At 42.1% G+C, this 17,580-nt stretch overlaps 1 protein-coding gene across 1 annotated transcript in view; it reads right to left on the bottom strand.

The window, feature by feature from the left end:
- The window catches only part of MARCO (macrophage receptor with collagenous structure), a 37,950-nt gene extending 23,456 nt beyond the window's left edge, over positions 1-14,494 (bottom strand). The window contains exons 1-2 of the mRNA XM_045066511.1: positions 14,257-14,494; positions 611-712 (exon numbers count right to left, since the gene is read on the bottom strand). Of these exons, the coding sequence (XP_044922446.1) occupies positions 611-712; positions 14,257-14,365 (211 nt within the window). The 5' untranslated portion in view covers positions 14,366-14,494. The remainder of the gene's footprint in view (positions 1-610; positions 713-14,256) is intronic.
- Positions 14,495-17,580: the final 3,086 nt, after the last annotated feature.

Consider the following 17,580-nt stretch of genomic DNA (forward strand, 5'->3'; position numbering starts at 1 on the left):
GAATATTCTTGAATGGCCTAGGGATGTACCCACAGCATCATGATCAATCTTCAGCCTTCCTGCAGGCTCTGGGCATGAATGTATGACAACCAACATGCTGGTCTGATGTGATCACACATGGCCTGAATATATGTGTGACGGATGTTTACAGCAGCTGGGCACACAATGTTCTTGGGTGACCTCAGTGTCTGCAGATGGGAATGTTTCGTGACCTTAACATTTGGACCAGGCTGCATTTTGCAAGTAAAACCATGTTAATATGAACATTTTGATCAATAACATCCCTTCCTGCTAGACACGGGGAAGTCTTGATGAAAGACACATGCAGCGGACCCATGTGAAATTAAAGTATTGTTCACTTCTCTGACATGCACAAGCTCGCATGGGCTCTCTCTCTCTCTCTTTCAATCTGTCTCCATGTCTCTCTCTCTATCATACACATACTCTGCTGTCCACTTCCCCCCACCAACCCCCAACCATGTGACTACCTGGCTACCCATGGAATAAGAACCACCTCTCAGCAGGTGGGCAGCAGTGACTCCAGGGCTCTCCATTCAACCTGAGCCCTGTATCACCCCAGGAGGCACCAGACAGGACCAGACCTCTTTACCTTTCACCACCAACAGCCCAGTACCCACGGTGAGCAGAATCAGGTAGATGGCCACCATGACCATGAAGTAGTTCACCCCCCTTCTCTTCCTGGGGTTTGAATCTGAAACACAACACCGGCAGAAGGAGGCTGCTATAGGAGGCAGAGACCGGGAGGTCCCAACGTGTGTGGGAATCCCTTCTCTGTGTGAGCAGATGGCTCCCCGGGAGGTCGAGGATAAAGACACAAAGTCCCACTACCCTGAAATCTTCCCCCTGGTCCTCTCTTCCTCCCACAAACTGAGAAGAGCCACGGTTGGTCCCTCGCTAGTGGGGCTGGGCAAACACCCGCACCCCCTACCATTACGTGGCAAGTACAGTCCTGAAACCAGGTACACTCTCGGTGCCCCAGCACAGCGCCTGACGACAGAGGGCTCTCAAGAGATGTTTATCAAGTGAATGAATGAATGAACGGACTTAAGTTTCACGACTTTGGGAGGAGAACGATTGTCTCCAGTTTATCAACTCCAAGCGAGGTTTGGAGAAGTTGAAATACCTATTAGGTGATGAGACCCTGATCTAAAACTCAGATTCGGGCTTTTGTTTTCTTTTTTCCTTAGATCATTAATTATACATTAATAATACTAATTAATTAATTGTTTTCTTTTTTCCTTATATCATTAATTATACAAATGAAACATACTTAGTGTAATTTATCAGACAACACAGCATTACAAGGGTTAATAATCTTTTAATCGGGGGCTTTGGAGGACCTCAATTCCCTGGCATCCTAATCTGCTGACACAAGTTTTGCTGGCTTTCTGGGGTGTGGCCTTGTTCTCAGCCTGCTTGCTCATGGAAACTGACAAACCCATACGTACACTGCTGGACAGACTATTTTTTTCTTTTGCTTTTACACAAATGGTATCATATGACATATAATACGGCGCATTTTTTTCTGCAATGCATGATTTCCCATGGACATTCCTCTTGTTTGTTTGTTGTTTTGTTTTGTAGAGAAAGATTTAACTCTTCTTTTAATAGCTGCCTAATAGTCCTTCAAGACAAGAGCCACAATTCATGCAGGCATTTCCTCATGGGCAAGCTGTTTCCGGTGTGGGGCATTGCAAAAGAGATCACTACATAGGGGCGCCTGGATGGCTCCGTGGGTTAAAGCCTCTGCCTTCGGCTCAGGTCATGATCTCAGGGTCGAATCCCGCATCGGGCTCTCTGCTCAGCAGGGAGCCTGCGTCCCCCTCTCTCTTTGCCTGCCTCTCTGCCTACTTGTGATCTCTCTCTCTCTGTGTCAAATAAATAAATAAAATCTTAAAAAATAATAAAAAAGAGGCCACCATGTTTCCAACACCAACCCTCTCCAACACCACCAGCTGTCTTCCCATTTCAGGGCATCCAAAGGCAGGGAGCCAGACAGTAGAAGGTCCTGTGTTTCCCAGCACTCTTACTGACAGAGCACCTCCTCTGTGTCGGGTGTTGTCTGATACTGTCTATAACGCTTCTGACAATCCTGGCAGGTAGGTGTGAACATACTCTTCTACAGACTTGGGGTCCAGAAAAGTTAGGGCAACACAACAGGCATGTGCCCCTGGGCCCATCTAACCCCAAAGACTGAGTTCGCCTTACTCGGCTATACGAACCATTGCCCTCGAAAAAATGCAGTTGAAATGAGATCCAAGGGCAAGTGTGAAGGTCAAAGAGGTCATCTGTGGACATCCCAGGGGAGGGAGTCGGGGCTCATGAACACATTTTTTGCTTTGTGGTAGGTGATGTTGGGTTTTCAGTTGACTCTTATCATAGATCCATATGAACCTCCAGTCTGTGGAACCTTCATCGTTTTGCTGATACTGCTTCCAGCCACGTGCAGAACAGAAACCCCTGCTTTAGCATCGCCTGATGCATGGTGGTCTCGAGATGGCTTTGGCAGCAGCGAGGGGAATGACTTCTTGGTTGGGTGGTTTTTTAGTTAGTGGCACTTGGGTATGCTCAGTGTCACACCATGCCTCCCAATTTGGAGCCCACACAGCAACCCAAGTAAACTCTCTAATACACAACCTGGCCAAGTCACTTCCTTGCCTTCAGTGGTTCCCGTGGCTGTTAGCTGTCCTTGGGACAGACAGGAAGACTTGCTGCCTGCCAATTTGTGGTGTGGACTTCCACACCACACCTCACGTGGACCCTGACCCTCAGGCAGGCCAGACCACTCATCGTTACACCCATCTCACTCGAGGCCGTGTATCTTCTCTGACTACATAACCCTCCTGCCTCCCCACTGCATGACTGAGCAGCGCAGAGCTTCTCCAGGATACAGTCTCTGACTCCGCTGGGTCAGGTGGGATGCTGCTCTGCTGCCCCGCATCACTCTGTATCACACTTGATACAGCGTCAATCATCCTGCCCTGTGTCTCTTTGCGTCTCAGTTTCCCTCCTCCACCCCCAGTATTCCAGAGGCTTCTAGAGTGGACTTCCAGCGCCAACACGGTATCTACCACACAACGTGGGCTGGGAAGATGACAAATGAAAGGATGAATGAGTGGCTGCAGGGGTTTGGGTCCTGAACACATGCAGAGGGCAACAGTGCCAGCTTGGAAGGGTTGGAAAAGCATCGGGAAGGTGATGTCAGATCTTAGGCAAGCATACAATTGTGGCGAGGATGGGTAATGAACAAGGGAAGCTTGTATTTCACAGAAGATGGACAGAGGAAGAGGAATACGATCTCATAGGCAGCACTAAACATGAAGTGATGGGAATAGATAGATAGTGTTATCTTTCCAGAGGCACAAGTGTTACAGCAGTTGGAGGTGGCAGTGAGGACCAGCATGGAAAATATAGATATTTTCAAACCAGATGGTAACAAAAATGGAAGGCATCTGAGTGAAGACAGTGAGAGGACAAACAAACATGGTAGTACAGATGGGAATCGTTCAGAGGTGTGCACTAAAGCCCAGAATACTTTATTAAGTCAGAGCTCTCATATAACGTAGAGGCAAGGTATCTTAGAAACTGGGACTTTTGGATCTGTGGGCAAATGACAAATGCTTTTGTCATCTACAATGATTTCTAAAAGTGTAGAAAAACTGCAAAGGAATGTCTACTCTCCAAAGTGGATTTCACCAATGAGGAAGGGTCATCCAAGATGAGAGAATGAATAAAGCTTCCAGTAAACAAGAATGAACATCCCTGGAGTAAACTAGGGTTTGTCCAGGTGAAGATTTTAGGAAAGCAGTTTTCAAAAATATGACAGCTCTATTGTCTGAGACACAGTGAAAATGTGGCTCCAGAGGGAAATACAATTTCGATTCCGTAAATGATCTCAATGAAGAAAACAGTCTATATACAAACTCTAGGGTCTCCAGGCCTGCCATCTCCCAACCCCTTGCCCACTGGCAGAAGGTGGTTTTGTGCAGGCAGAAGTCCCCTCTCCTTGCCCCTGCCACTGGGCAAAGTGGTTGCTGCCCTGTTGGCTCGATGTCTCCCACCCCTGACCCAGGATCACTGGGCAGTCTGGAAAACTACCTTCTGTCCTGGCAGGCAGCACCAGCAGGGAGCAAGGAAGAACACCAGTAGTATCGGTTAACAAAGCAGACCAGGATAGAATAGTCAGCCCTCTGAAAACTAAGTTGTTATTGGAACCACAGCCCACAAAAGTGGGCCAGAATTTATGTGATAAACCTAAACAGTATGATTTAAAATAGAAAATCTGAACAGGATCTAGAGTGTCCTAACAGACCATACACAATGTCCACAATACAATGGAAAAGTACTCATCCTACCAAGGACAGAGAAAATTACAACTTGAGTGATGAAATACAATGAACAGGGCACCTGGGTGGCTCAGTCAATTAAGAGGCTGGCTCTTAATTTTGGTTCAGGTCATGATATCAGTGTCCTTGGATTCAACCCTGCATCAGGCTCTGTGCTCAGCAGGGAGTCTGCTTAAGGATTCTCTCTCCCTCTCCCTCTGCCGTTCCCTGCATTCCCTGTCTCTCTCAAATAAATACATAAACCTTAAAAAAAAAAAGAGAGAGAGAGAGAAAGCAAAAAGAAAATCAACAAGTGTCAGTATGGAGATGGCACATGTATCAGAATTATTCAATAAGGATTTTAAAGCAGGCATAACAAAAATGCTTGAGTGAACAATTACAAATACTCTTGAAACAAAAAAATTTTTTTAATCTACCAAGAAATAGAGAATATAAAGAAGAACCAAAGGGAAATCATAGGACTTAAAAGTTCCATTTAAAAAAAAAGAACTCACTAAATGGGCTCAGTAATGAAATAAAAGAGGGAGAGAATCAATGAAATAAAGGATAGAACAATAGAAATGACCCTGTCTGAAAAACAGAGAAAATCAACTAACAAAAAAAAAAAAAAAAAGAACAGAGACTCAGAGATCTATGTATCAATAACAAACCACATAATATTCATATCCTTAAAGTCCCAGAAAGATGTGAAGCTGAAAAAAAAATTTAAAGAAAGAATGGTGGCTGAAAACTTCTCAAATTTGGTGAAAGTCACCAACCTGCAAATTTAAGAACTTGAGCAAACCTCAAACATGATAAATTCAAGCAATCAATAACAAGACACATATGAGTTAAAAATCTGAAGAAAAAAACCCTACATACCAAGAAAATTAAAAATCAAAAGAAAAAGAAAAAATCTTGAAAGCAGCCAAGAGAAAAATAACCCATTACCTATAGAGATACTACTTTGAATTGCAGCAGATTTCTCATCTGAAACTGGAATTGACATGACATTTTTCATGTGCTCAAGGAAATGAATTATCAACTGTATCTAGTGAAAATACCCCTTAAGAATGAATGGGAAGTAAAGAGATTCTCAGATGAAGGAAAACTAAGCGAAAGTTTTTGCTAGTAGGTCTACCTTGGAAGAATGGCTGAAGAGGGGCACCCGGCTGGCTCAGGCAAAGATATGAAACTCTTGATCTCAGGGTCATGAGTTCAAAGCTCAGTCAGTTAAGCATCTGCTTTCAGCTCAGGTCTTGTTCCCAGGGTCCTGGGATTGAGTGCTGCATCAGGCTCCCTGCTTCTCCCTCTCCCTCTGCCTGCAGCTCCTCTTGTTTGTGCTCTCCCCCCCTCCACCATCAAATAAATAAATAAAACCTTTAAAAAAATAAAATATCAAAAAAAAAAGATAGCTAAAGGAAGTTATTCAAACAGAAGGGAAAAGATAATAGCAGAAGGCATGACACTTCCAAAGGGAAAGAAGAACAAGAATGAAGAATGGATAAATATGGAGATATGTTTAGACCATCCCTCTCATAATTTTTTAAAATCACATTTAAAAAAATATTTTATTTATTTATTTGAGTGTGTGTATGTGTGAGAGAGGGAGAGAGAGACAGAGAGAGAAAAAGCAGGGGGGGGGGGCAGAAGGAGAAGCAGACTCCCCACAAACAGGGAGCTCTACAGGGAGCTCCATCCCAGGATGCTGACATCATGACCTGAGCCAAAGGCAGACACGTTTAACTGACTGAGCCACCCTGGTGACCCTAAAATCACATTTGATGGTTGAAACAAAAATAATTAAGTGATGCCTAGTGCATGTAGAAGAAATGTTTAAGACAATTACATTTCAAAAATGGAAAGGTTCAAAAGACATAAGTGGAAATTAGTTTTCAAGACTTGACTCAAAGTGGTAGAATATTGATGTTGATAGACTGTAATAAATTATACATGTGTATTGTAATGCCCAGGAAAAAAGTAAGAAAACTATTTCAAATGAAGAACTAAACAAACAAACAAACAAACAAAAAACTATAAATAAATCAAAATCGAATTTTAAAACAAGCTCAAGTAACCCATAGGAAAGTAAGAAAAGAAAAGCTGGTAATGGGAAACAGAGGGACAAAGAGAAAATGCATAATAATGTGGCAGATTTAAGCCCTAACACATCAATAATTACTTTAATGTAAATGGTTTAAATACACCAATTAGAAGGCAGAGAGTGTGGCAAAAGTAGATTAAAAAGCATGACTCCACTCTGCGCTGTATCCAAGAAATCAACAACAGAGTTTCTATTTATATGCAGCAAACACTGATGTAACTGAAAGGAGAAATCAATATATCCACAATTGTATTGGGACCTTTAACACCCCACTCTCAGAAATCAGCAAAGCTATAGAATAAATGAACAACACCATAAACCAAAAGGATCTAATGAATAATTATAGACAACTCTATGCAACAACAGTGGAATAAACATTCTTTCCATGCACTTAGGATAGTCACCAAGACAGACCATATCATGGGTCATGAAACAAACCCCAACAAAATGGAAATGAATTGAAGTTGCATAGAGTATGTTTCCGGACAATGGGATCAAAATAGAAAATAATAACAGACAGACAGCAGGAAAACCTCTAAACACTTGGAATTTTTTCTCAAAAATTAAATAATACATGGGCTATAAAGTCTCAAAGAAAATTTTTTAAAAATAGGACTGATTGTAAGTGAGAATAGAACATACCAATTATTGGATTCAGCTAAAGTAGTATTGGGAGGAAAATTTATAGCAGCCCTAGAGGCTCACATTACAAATCAGAAATGATCTCAAGCCAATAAACTAGGTTCCTAGCTCAAGGAACTGGAAGAGAAGAGCAAAATAAACCCTTAGTAACAAGAAAAAATAAATAAAAATTAAAAAAAAATAGAGGTCAAAGCAGAAATCAATGAGATTTAAAATAGGAAAACAAAAGAGAAGCTCAGTAGAGGAAAATGCTGATTCTTTGAATAAAATTGATAAAGTTCTGGCAAAACTGATGAAGAGAAAAAGAAAAAAAGACACAAATCACCAATATCGGGAACGAAACGGGTGCTATTTCCACAGATCCTGCAACCCTTCCAAGAAAATAAGATTTTATCACTGACTTCATGCTCACAACTTAGATGAAATGAAGCGACTTCTCCAAAATTACAAACAAACTACCAAGACTCAACCAATATTAAACAATATGAATACCTACATCTATTAAATAAACTGAATGTATACTTAAAACCTCCTATAAAAGAAATATCCAGGCCCAGATAATTTTAATGGAGTCTTTTATCAAGCCTTTAGGAGAAGTAACGCTGTTTTATCCACTTTCTTATGGATTATAGAAGAGTAGAGAACACTTTCTAACTCATTTTAGGAGGTCAGGATTACCTTGAAATGAAAACCAAAGACAGTGCAAAAGAAAAAAACTGAAGACCAGTGTCTTTCATGGAATTTGACACAAAAATCCTTAACAAAATATTGGTAAACCTTATCAAGCAATGTATAAAAAGAATCTATATACCATTACTAAGTGGAATTTCTAGGTATACAAGCTGGTTCAATACCCAGAAATTGATCAATATGATCAACCATATCAATGAGCTAAGGAAGAAAAAAAATCACATAACCATATAACTGATGCAGAAAAAACACTTGACAAAATCGAATTCACAATAAAGCTCTCATAATTAAAATTCATAATTCTAACTCTCATAAAAAATAATAAATTCATAATAAAAACTCTCAGCACACTAGAAATAAAAGAGAATTTCCTTAACTTAGAAAAAAAGGAGCATTGGGGGTGCCTGGGTGGCTCAGTCAGTTGAGTGCCCAACTCTTTTAATTTTGGCTAGGGTCCTGGGATCAAGCCCGGTGTTGGGCACCATGCTCAGTGTGGAGTCTTCTTGTCCCTCTTCCTTCACTCCTCTTACTACTTGCTCACTCTCTTACTCTTGAATAAATAAATGAATAAAAAATTTTTTTAAAAGGAGCATCTAAGAAATATCTAAAGCTAACATTATCCATAATGGTGACACAGAATCATTTTGTCTGAAGATTGGGAACGAGGCAAGGATGTCTCTTTTCACTCTCTCATTCAACCCCATGTTATATACTACTGACAAATAAGTGGAAATCACCATTAACACATAATGGCATTCACAGTCACTCCAAAGGAAATGAAATATTTCAGGATAAAGGTAACAAAATGTATATAGGATCTGTATGCTGAAAGTTATAAAATACTGATTAAAATACTGATTAAAAACTGTCAGTTCTCCAAAACTGGTCTGGAGGTATAACACAGCTCTGCCAAAATCCCAGCAAGATTTTCTGTAGATATTGATAAGCTCATGCTAAAATTTACCTGGAAAAGGACAAGCCACAGAATGGCTAAAGTCATCCTGAAAAAGATGAATAGAATGTGACGAATAATGACTTGTTGAAGCTCACAATAGAGCCACATTGATCAAGACAGTGTGGGATGGGAGGAGGGATAGACATACAGAGTTATGTAACAGAATAAAGGACACAGAAATAGTCCTTACACAGCTATAACCACCTGGGTTTTTTTTTTTTTTTTTGACAGTTACAGAAGTAATTTAATGGAGGAAACATAGCGTTTTCAGCAAATGGTGTTAGAGCAACTGGACACCCATAAGCAAAATAATAAATAAATAAACAAACAAATCTTGACATGAGTGAAATTCAGGTCAAGATTTGTTTGTTTATTTATATATGTAGATATAAATATATATATATTACAAATACATATACATATCATATACCTATTATATACACATATACAATACAAATATATACATTACATGTATTACATTCATATAATACATGCTACAAACATATATAATACATTGTATATACAATTATATACATATATTACATGTATATATTACCTATGTATTACATATGTATATTACATATATACATTACATATATTTTATACATATATACAAGTATATGTATATAATACATATAGGAACCATGGACTTAATTATAAAGTGAGAAATTATAAAAAAATTTTAGAATTAAACATAAGAGAAAAATTGGGAGACCTAGGGCCAGGTGAAGAGTTCTTAGATATGACACCAAAATCACAATCCATAAAAGGGAAAATTGCTAGGTAGAGCCTCCACAGGGTTAAATGCTTTTGCTTTGAAAAAGACTCTGCTAAGAGGATGAAAAGACCCATTACAGACTGGGAGAGAATATTTGCAAGCCACCCATCCAGCAGAGGACTTGTATTTGGAATAAAGTGCTCTCAAAACAAAATAGGAAAACAAACGATCCCATTAAACATTGACAAAAGACACAAAGAGGCATTTCATATACAAATAGGGAAAAAAAAACAACATGTGAGAAGATAGCCAACATTGTTAGCCCTTAGGAAAATGCAAATCAAAATTACAATAAGATCTCACAATCGTACACATATCAGAATGGCTAAAATAAAAATAGTAATGATACCAACTGCTCCCAGGAAGTCAGAGAAACTGAATATATGGTATATCACTGGTAGGAACGTAACTGACACAGCCATACTGGAAAAAATAGATCGGGGCTTCTTCTAAAACCAAACATATACTTAGAATCCAGCAATTGCCATTTTGGGGGCAATTATCCTAGAGAAATGAAAACTTAGGCTCATACAAAAAAAACTTCTACATCAACAATCACAGTGGCTTTATTTGTAATGGCCCCAAACAGGCAACAACCCAAATGTCTTTCTGAGGGTGCCTGGTTAAACAAACTGTGAAACATTCATATCGTGGGATAATACTCACGAAAAATACTCATTAATAAAAATCAGTAGTGTTACATACAACAACCTGGGAGGATTTCAAGGGAATCATGCTATGTGAAAACAAGCCAAGCTTTACAAAGTTACATACTTTCTCCATTTAGATAACAGTCTTTACACAACAAAATTATAGAAATGGGGAACTGGTTGGCGATTGTCAGGGGACAGTGATTGCTGGTGGAGGAGTGAGGGGACATGTGTGGCTAGAAAGGCAGTCTGAGGGATTGGCGCGGTGAAGGAACAGTTTGGTATTCTGATATTGGGGGGATGACACAGATATATGCATATGGTAAAATTGTAGACAACTGTATTCCCACACACAAACGAGTGCCTATAAAACGAATGAAATGGAAATAAGCTCCATAAAGTGTAGCAATATCCATTTCCTGGCTGTGATAGCGAACTGTAGCTACGTAAGATGTTCTCACTGGGAGAAACTGGGTGGGGGTCACAGAGACGTCCCTACTTCTTTTTTTTTTTTTTTTGCAAGTTTCTGGAAATCTATAATTATTTCGTAACAAAAGGATAGGGGAAAAAATAATACTAGGGTAAAGCAGGACATCTAAAAGGTGCTGAGAAATAGTGACATGACAAAAAACAAAGTCAGAACAAGGACCTGAAGTGACACTGAGCACGTCAACAAGGGTGACTGTGAATTGATTCCAGGGTCAAGGTCTATTGGGAGAATGTTTAAAATTATCTTTTGAGCAGGAAGGAGAGACAGTTAGACCCAGAGCTGGGAACCAGGGCTTAATGTTAACTTCAAACAAGCAACAACTTCTCTATCTGTCTTTTGGGGGGTTCTCCCTGTCAAGAGGCAGGTTCTTCAGATCAAAATTGGTGGGAAGACATATCCAGAAGTGAGATGTGAAGCCTGAAATAGTTGAGGGCTCAGGGGGAGGGGTCCAGACAGATGAAGGGTATTGCCATTGGGGACAAATGGAGATCCTCTCACTCAAGCCCAAATGCCCCACTGGAGGGGTAAGGTGTTGCAGATACTGGTCCATGAGGAAAGAGTTAGAGTTTAGATGGACCTTCAGGGCAGTGAAAGGAGCAGTATGTCGAACCTCTTCAGAAAATGAAAGCAATCTTCAGCAGAAATAAGAGAAAGGAGGGAGGGTGGTAGAAAGAAAGGAAGATGCTTGAAGCCATTTAGTGCTGAAGCAAGTAGTTTTACTTATTTCAGTTAAGCCCTGAGGGGGTACTATGTTACAGAGCCTCACAGTGAGTACTGTCCATAATGGAATTCATCTAGAAAGTTCCATATGTTCCAAGATCTTTGTGTAAGAAGACTGGAAGTTGTTGTGATACATACAACAACTTGGGAGGATTTCAAGGGAATCATGTTATGTGAAGCCAAGCTTTACAAAGTTACATACTTTCTCCATTTAGATAACAGTCTTTACACAAGAAAATTATAGAAATGGGGAATTGGTTGGCGATTGTCAGGGGACAGTGATTGCTGGTGGGGGAGTGAGGGGACATGTGTGGCTAGAAAGGCTAGAATGTATTTAGCAAAATGTTCCTTCCAGGGTACCTGGGTGGTTCAGTCAGTTAAGTGTCTGCCTTTGGCTCATGTCATGATCTCAGGGTCCTGGGATTAAGCCCCATGTCAGGCTCTCTGCTCAGCCTGGAGTCTGCTTCTCCCTCTCCCTTTGCCCTCCCCCCCCCCCCAGCTGGTTCCTCTCTTTCTCTCTCTCAAATAAATAAATGAAATCTTTAAAAAAAGAAAGAAAGAAAGAATATTCTTCCTAACCAAGCTGTTTTGTTTTTTGGTTAGTGTTTTAGTTAATGATATCCATAATCCAAGTCAGAAATCTGGAATTCCCCCTTAAGCCTGGCCTCCCCCTCACTTGCCTTTTTCCACCATTATAGTCCTATTGGCTTGACTTCTAATATCTTTCCAGAACATTCTCTCTTTTCCATCCTTATAACCACTGCCTCTTGCTGCCACATATCTCTCTGTCTAGCTCATTCCACATCTACGACAGTGAGTAATCTCAAATGCAAAGCAATGCCTCTTAGCCCAACATCCAACTTCCAAAGCTCCCCATTGTCTTCAGGACAAAGTCTAAATTAATTGGTCCTAGTGACAGTCCCCACTGAACTTCCTCCACTCAATGCTGGTTAGCCCCACTGCATGGAACTATTTGTACTTCTCTAAAGATTCCCTAGGAATATATAATAAACCGGTGGTCTTCTATTCCTGCCGCAGCCAGCATCTTATTTCACTAATTCTCTTTATCCTTTAAACTTTAGAAGAGGTCTCACTTCTGACCTCCAGGTCAGACCGGGTTGCATCTGCCCATAGATCTATCTGTCCTGTGCTTACATAGAGGTAGTTTACAGGTTCCAGGGTACCTGCCAATCTCCTGCCACCGCTAGCATGACTGAGGACTCCCCGTGTATTCTTGTGTTTCCTTGGTGCCAAGAGCAATACCCAGCAGGAGCTGAATATGTTTGATCAACTGACTTTGCTTGCACATTTTCAGTAACTTAAAAAGTCACCTATCCAGAAGGCTGCATTCCCCAAAGTTCTCAAAAGCTAACAATTATTATATATTTTTTAAAGATTTTGTTTATTTATTTATCAGAGAGAGAGAGAGTACAAGCAGGGGGAGCGGCAGGCAGAGGGAGAAGCAGGCTCCTTTGAGCAGGAAACCCAACATATGACTCGATCCCAAGACCGTGGTATCAGACCCCAGCTGAAGACAGACACTCAACTAACTGAGCCACCCTGGTGCCCCTAAATAGCCAACAATTATTTTAAGTCACACATTCTCTATTACTATACCGTAAATCCCTAAGGGCAGAATACTCAACCTTGTATCTTTGTACCGCCTTAAATTCCAGCCAGTGACCCACTCAAATACTGGGTGAGAGGGACTGTTCAGGCTGATGGACAGAACTCCAATTGATCTGAACATATGATTTCCAGAAAAGACTGGAAGTGGGAATGACTCGTCAACTTGGAAGGCAATTCCTAGAGGATATTCTGGCATGGGAAATCAGAGATCCCCCGTGGAAAATACTCCTCGGTGACTTTAAGTTCTAGAAGATTTAAAAAATGCATCACCTGAAGAAGGATGAGGGAGAAAAATAAAGATGACAGAGTTGCCTGAATTTTTAAAACCTGAATTGAATCTAAGACAAACTGATTATGAAGCTTTGAACATATCCTAGCCAGCACAAAATGAAGAAAGCACTCCCTGATCAACACAGCAGATACAATGGAAGTCACCTTAAAGAATTTTAAAGGAATTATATTAAATAAGTATGTAGCACTTGGCTTTCGTTTTGTGGAACTTTTTCATCCCTCTTGGCCTGCTTTGCCATTTTGTCGTACAACCTGTCTGTCAAAATAAGACACTAATAGAAGGGGGCACCTGGGTGGCTCAGTGGGTTAAAGCCGCTGCCTTCAGCTCAGGTCATGATCCCAGGGTCCTGGGATCGAGGCCCACATCGGGCTCTCTGCTCTGCGGGGAGCCTGCTTCCTCCTCTCTCTTCCTGCCTGCCTCTCTGCCTACTTGTGATCTCTCTCTGTCAAATAAATAAATAAAATCTTAAAAAAAAAAAAAGACACTAATAGAAGGGAAGGGCGTGTGATAAGTATTAGCATTAATCAAAGGGCACATATTTTTTAAAAAGATTTATTTATTTATTTGACAGACAGAGATCACAAGTAGACAGAGAGGCAGGCAAAGGCTGGGGAGCAGGCTCCCTGCTGAGCCAAGAGCCCGATGCAGGGCTCGATTCCAGGACCCTGAGATCATGAGCCGAGCCGAAGGCAGAGGCTTAAGCCAGTGAGCCACCCAGGTGGCCCAAAGGGCACATAATGTAATACAATTTATTGTGAAGCTAAAAAAACCCCAACTATACACTAAAGATATAGTGTCTCTTCCTAACATTACATGAGCTCCATATTGAAGCATTCCAGAAATGTATTAGTGAGAGTCTATGATACAAACCAAGGCTTCCTATCACCTTGTCTATTCTTATGTTGCCAATAAAAAAAGTACATCACCAGGCAATGTCATTACTGGGAAGCAGTACTTTACCATTGATTTCAAAGGCCTCCATTGCAGGGATCATGGTTTGGTTGATGGCTGTTCTTTCTCTAGTGCTCGCCAGGAACTCTTCCTCCTTGAGAATTTCCTTCTTTTCCATCGTGAAGCTTTATAGATGGCCCAAAGTTCTGGAGCCAACAGAAATGCTGTCCACAAGAGGAACCACTTGGGAAAAGATTGTTCTCATTTAACTACTGCAGCTCACTGGAGACCACACAGCACTTCCCTTTGGCTCGGACTTCTGATTTTGCAAAATGTTTCCTGACACAATCAGAATTGGGCATGTTGCAAAAATGGGCTATTTGCATGTGGAACTCTTGTGCGTTGCAGCTGCTTGTTAAGGGCAGTGACTTATGCTTTGGGGCACAAGTCAATACTCCCTGGAAACACCCCTCACTCCCAGACCCCTGAGAAGAGGGAGTTGCGTGACCCCAGGGGATATGTTTCTCTCCCTCCCCTCTGCCCATCCAAGGGCCTCCATCATGCTAGACCCAGGGCAGTATCCCAGGACCTCTGCAGTTCACACTGAAATCTCCCTCCTGTGACCTACTTTGGCCTTAGAGTTCATCTTTTCTCCTCAAAGGGTGGACCTTAGACCGCAGCATTCGCATCACCTGGGATCCTGTTAGAAATGCAGAGTCTCGGATCCCATCTCAGTGAGTCCAGATCTATAGCTGAAGTAGCTTTCCAGGTGATGAATGTAAGGGATGGAGAAACACTGCTCTAGACCACACATTGTAACATCTGCTTACACTTCCGTGTGTATCTTCCTATGTTACATCTATTGGGGGTGGCACATGTGTTGCTCTCTCTGGCCCCAGTGAGACCTGAGGTCCTTGAGGGGACAAACCCCCACCCTAGCTCCTTTTTGTCAGGCATTCCCTGCCAGAAGGGACACATAGCGTGGGAGTGGACACACAGACCCTACAAGCTCAGAGGCTTGGGTTCAAATTCTACCTGCTCCCCACAGCCACTGTACTACCGTAGAAACATCACGTGAGCTCTGGGGGCCTCGATTTCCTCGTTTGTCAAATAAGGGAGACCAGGGTTATTATCTGTTGCATGGGCCAAATGAATTAGATCACATCCAGTGGTGGTTAAGATGGTGCCTGGCGGGCTGAGGGCACTGAGGTCCTGTGGTTGCTAGAGATGCCATGAGCCTCCTGATTTGCAGGGAGATGAAGGCAACAGCTTTTGCCTTAAAGGAGCTCACAGTGTGGTATGTAGGCTGGATGTGGATACAGCTGAATTCTAGAAACTTGCTGTCATGTGAGAGGCTGGAAGTGACCTGGAGGCAGTGGGGCCAGGGGTGGGAATACTCCGAGAAAGCTGCTGGTCAGCTCTAAGTTCAAGGGAGGACAGAGAGTGAGGGGGTGGGTTTGCCTGGAGAGAAACATGGGGCTGTGGGACCTTTGAGCCAGGAAAGGCAAGGGCAGCCTCCCAGGTGGGGTTTCGGGGTACAGGAGCCACATGACTTTGGGGCTGTTGGAACCTGAGAGGTGAGGAGGAGAGGTGGTCAGGGAAGAGGCTGGGTCCCACTCATTCACTTTGTTTGGCCTGTAGTGTGGCAGAAAACAGAAAGGGCAAGAGAATCAGGAAGAAGAGTGATTAGCGGTGCCCCCAAGGCAGAGGTCCCCATGGCACCCACGGTTTCAACATGCAGGAAGTCCCTGCTGTGGGCTGAGGTCCTAGGAACAGAAACCAGCACAGAAAAGGTTAAAGGAATTGGAGGTGAGGAAATGGAAACAGCTGGCCATTCTTGTCCGAAGTGTGGGCCATTGGAGGTAATAGAAACTTCAGGGGGCTTCCCCTGTGGGAGGGGAATCTCCCCGCAGCGTCTCCTCTCCCTGCCTGGCAACAAGCAGTCCTCATCCAGGACAGTGGGGACAGGGCTCATTGGAAGTGCACTGGGCTAGTGACAGAGGGCCGCTGGCCTTGGATGGAACTTTTAGTGGACATCACATATGGTGGCTTTGGCTCTAGTTATCAGCCCAGACAGACCTGGGGCACAAATCCAACTCTTTCAGGAACTTGCTGGGTGACTGTGGTGTGTTACTTCACTTCTCTGGGCCTCAGCACAAAGTAATAGCTTCTAGAACCATTAGCGGTATGGAGGATTTAGTAGGTAATCAAGCACTGTGATGGGCACTTATACACATTACTCACCACTCACAACAACCTATAATAGCCTCATATCTTGTGGTTAGAAAGTGATGCCGTCAGAATTTGAATCCAGGACACTCTGCCTCAACAGCCTGGTTTAAGCCTAGTTTGATCCAAAGGCTGTAATGCAGAGGTTCACACTGGAGGAGTTTTTTGAAAACATACGTACCATTTCTCCATCCCTGGCCTGAGATTCTGGTTTTCATAAAAACCCTAAGGTTAGTTAAAATGTGCAACCTGGCTGAGGACCTCTGCACAGAAAAATGAAGCAGTCACATGTAGCGCAGAGACCCATGGGAGCCCTCAAGACTCCCTTCTGGAATGATCCATGAGGTTGAAATATACACAATTACTGATATTTATCCCTTCTTGACATGCAGTAAACGGTACTTCATAGGATGCAGGCTAATCCATCCAGCCTGCAGGACTGGGACTAGATTAAGGCAATTAAGGCACTAGATTGGGGTGCAAAAGATTCAGTATCAAGGTAGGTAGCATTTTAATGGAGCATTTTAAAAATCAAAGTTAATGCCAAAAGCTCATGATGAACAAAATTTTAAAAAGATGGGATCTCACAGTGCACTTGGAATGACCCGTCACTTGCTCTCCCTCATCTCTGCTCTGCTCTTTACTCTGTGTTTCAGAGTCTCCATTTGCAAAATGGAATACCAGTAGTTGACTTGGCCCATAGGGTGGGCATGAGGGTCAAACAAAATAAAACCATAAGCATGTTTATAAATGAAAGGGCTACCAGTAGAATGGCATTTTCCATCAAGCCAGCATGTAACATGAAACCCCTGCATTGTCAATGTCACCCTTAAAAATGCCTTAAATCTCCCATAAAGTATAAGACACACAATTTGGGGGAATATCGTACAGTCTCTTCCTAAGTGTCTTCCACTCAGACACTGTTATCTCCGGAGAATAAGGATCTAGCAGTTTCTTCTCTTGAGCACCAGATGAAATGGTTGACTTGCCTTTGGGACCATGCTGTTCAAGAAATGCAGGGTTTTGCTTTATTTTTCTAGCAAAGTGTGTATCATTGGGTTGGAGAGTTTAAATGTGTGTTTAGAGTGGCTCTGATGTAGTTACATCACATTCCATTGTTCTCCAGAGTGACAACCAAGTGGCTCACAGTGCTCTTTTAGACAG

This window comes from Mustela putorius, unplaced genomic scaffold (assembly GCF_011764305.1).
Source record: "Mustela putorius furo isolate JIRA1106 unplaced genomic scaffold, ASM1176430v1.1 tig00003867_pilon_pilon_pilon, whole genome shotgun sequence".
Taxonomy (NCBI): Eukaryota; Metazoa; Chordata; class Mammalia; order Carnivora; family Mustelidae; genus Mustela; species Mustela putorius.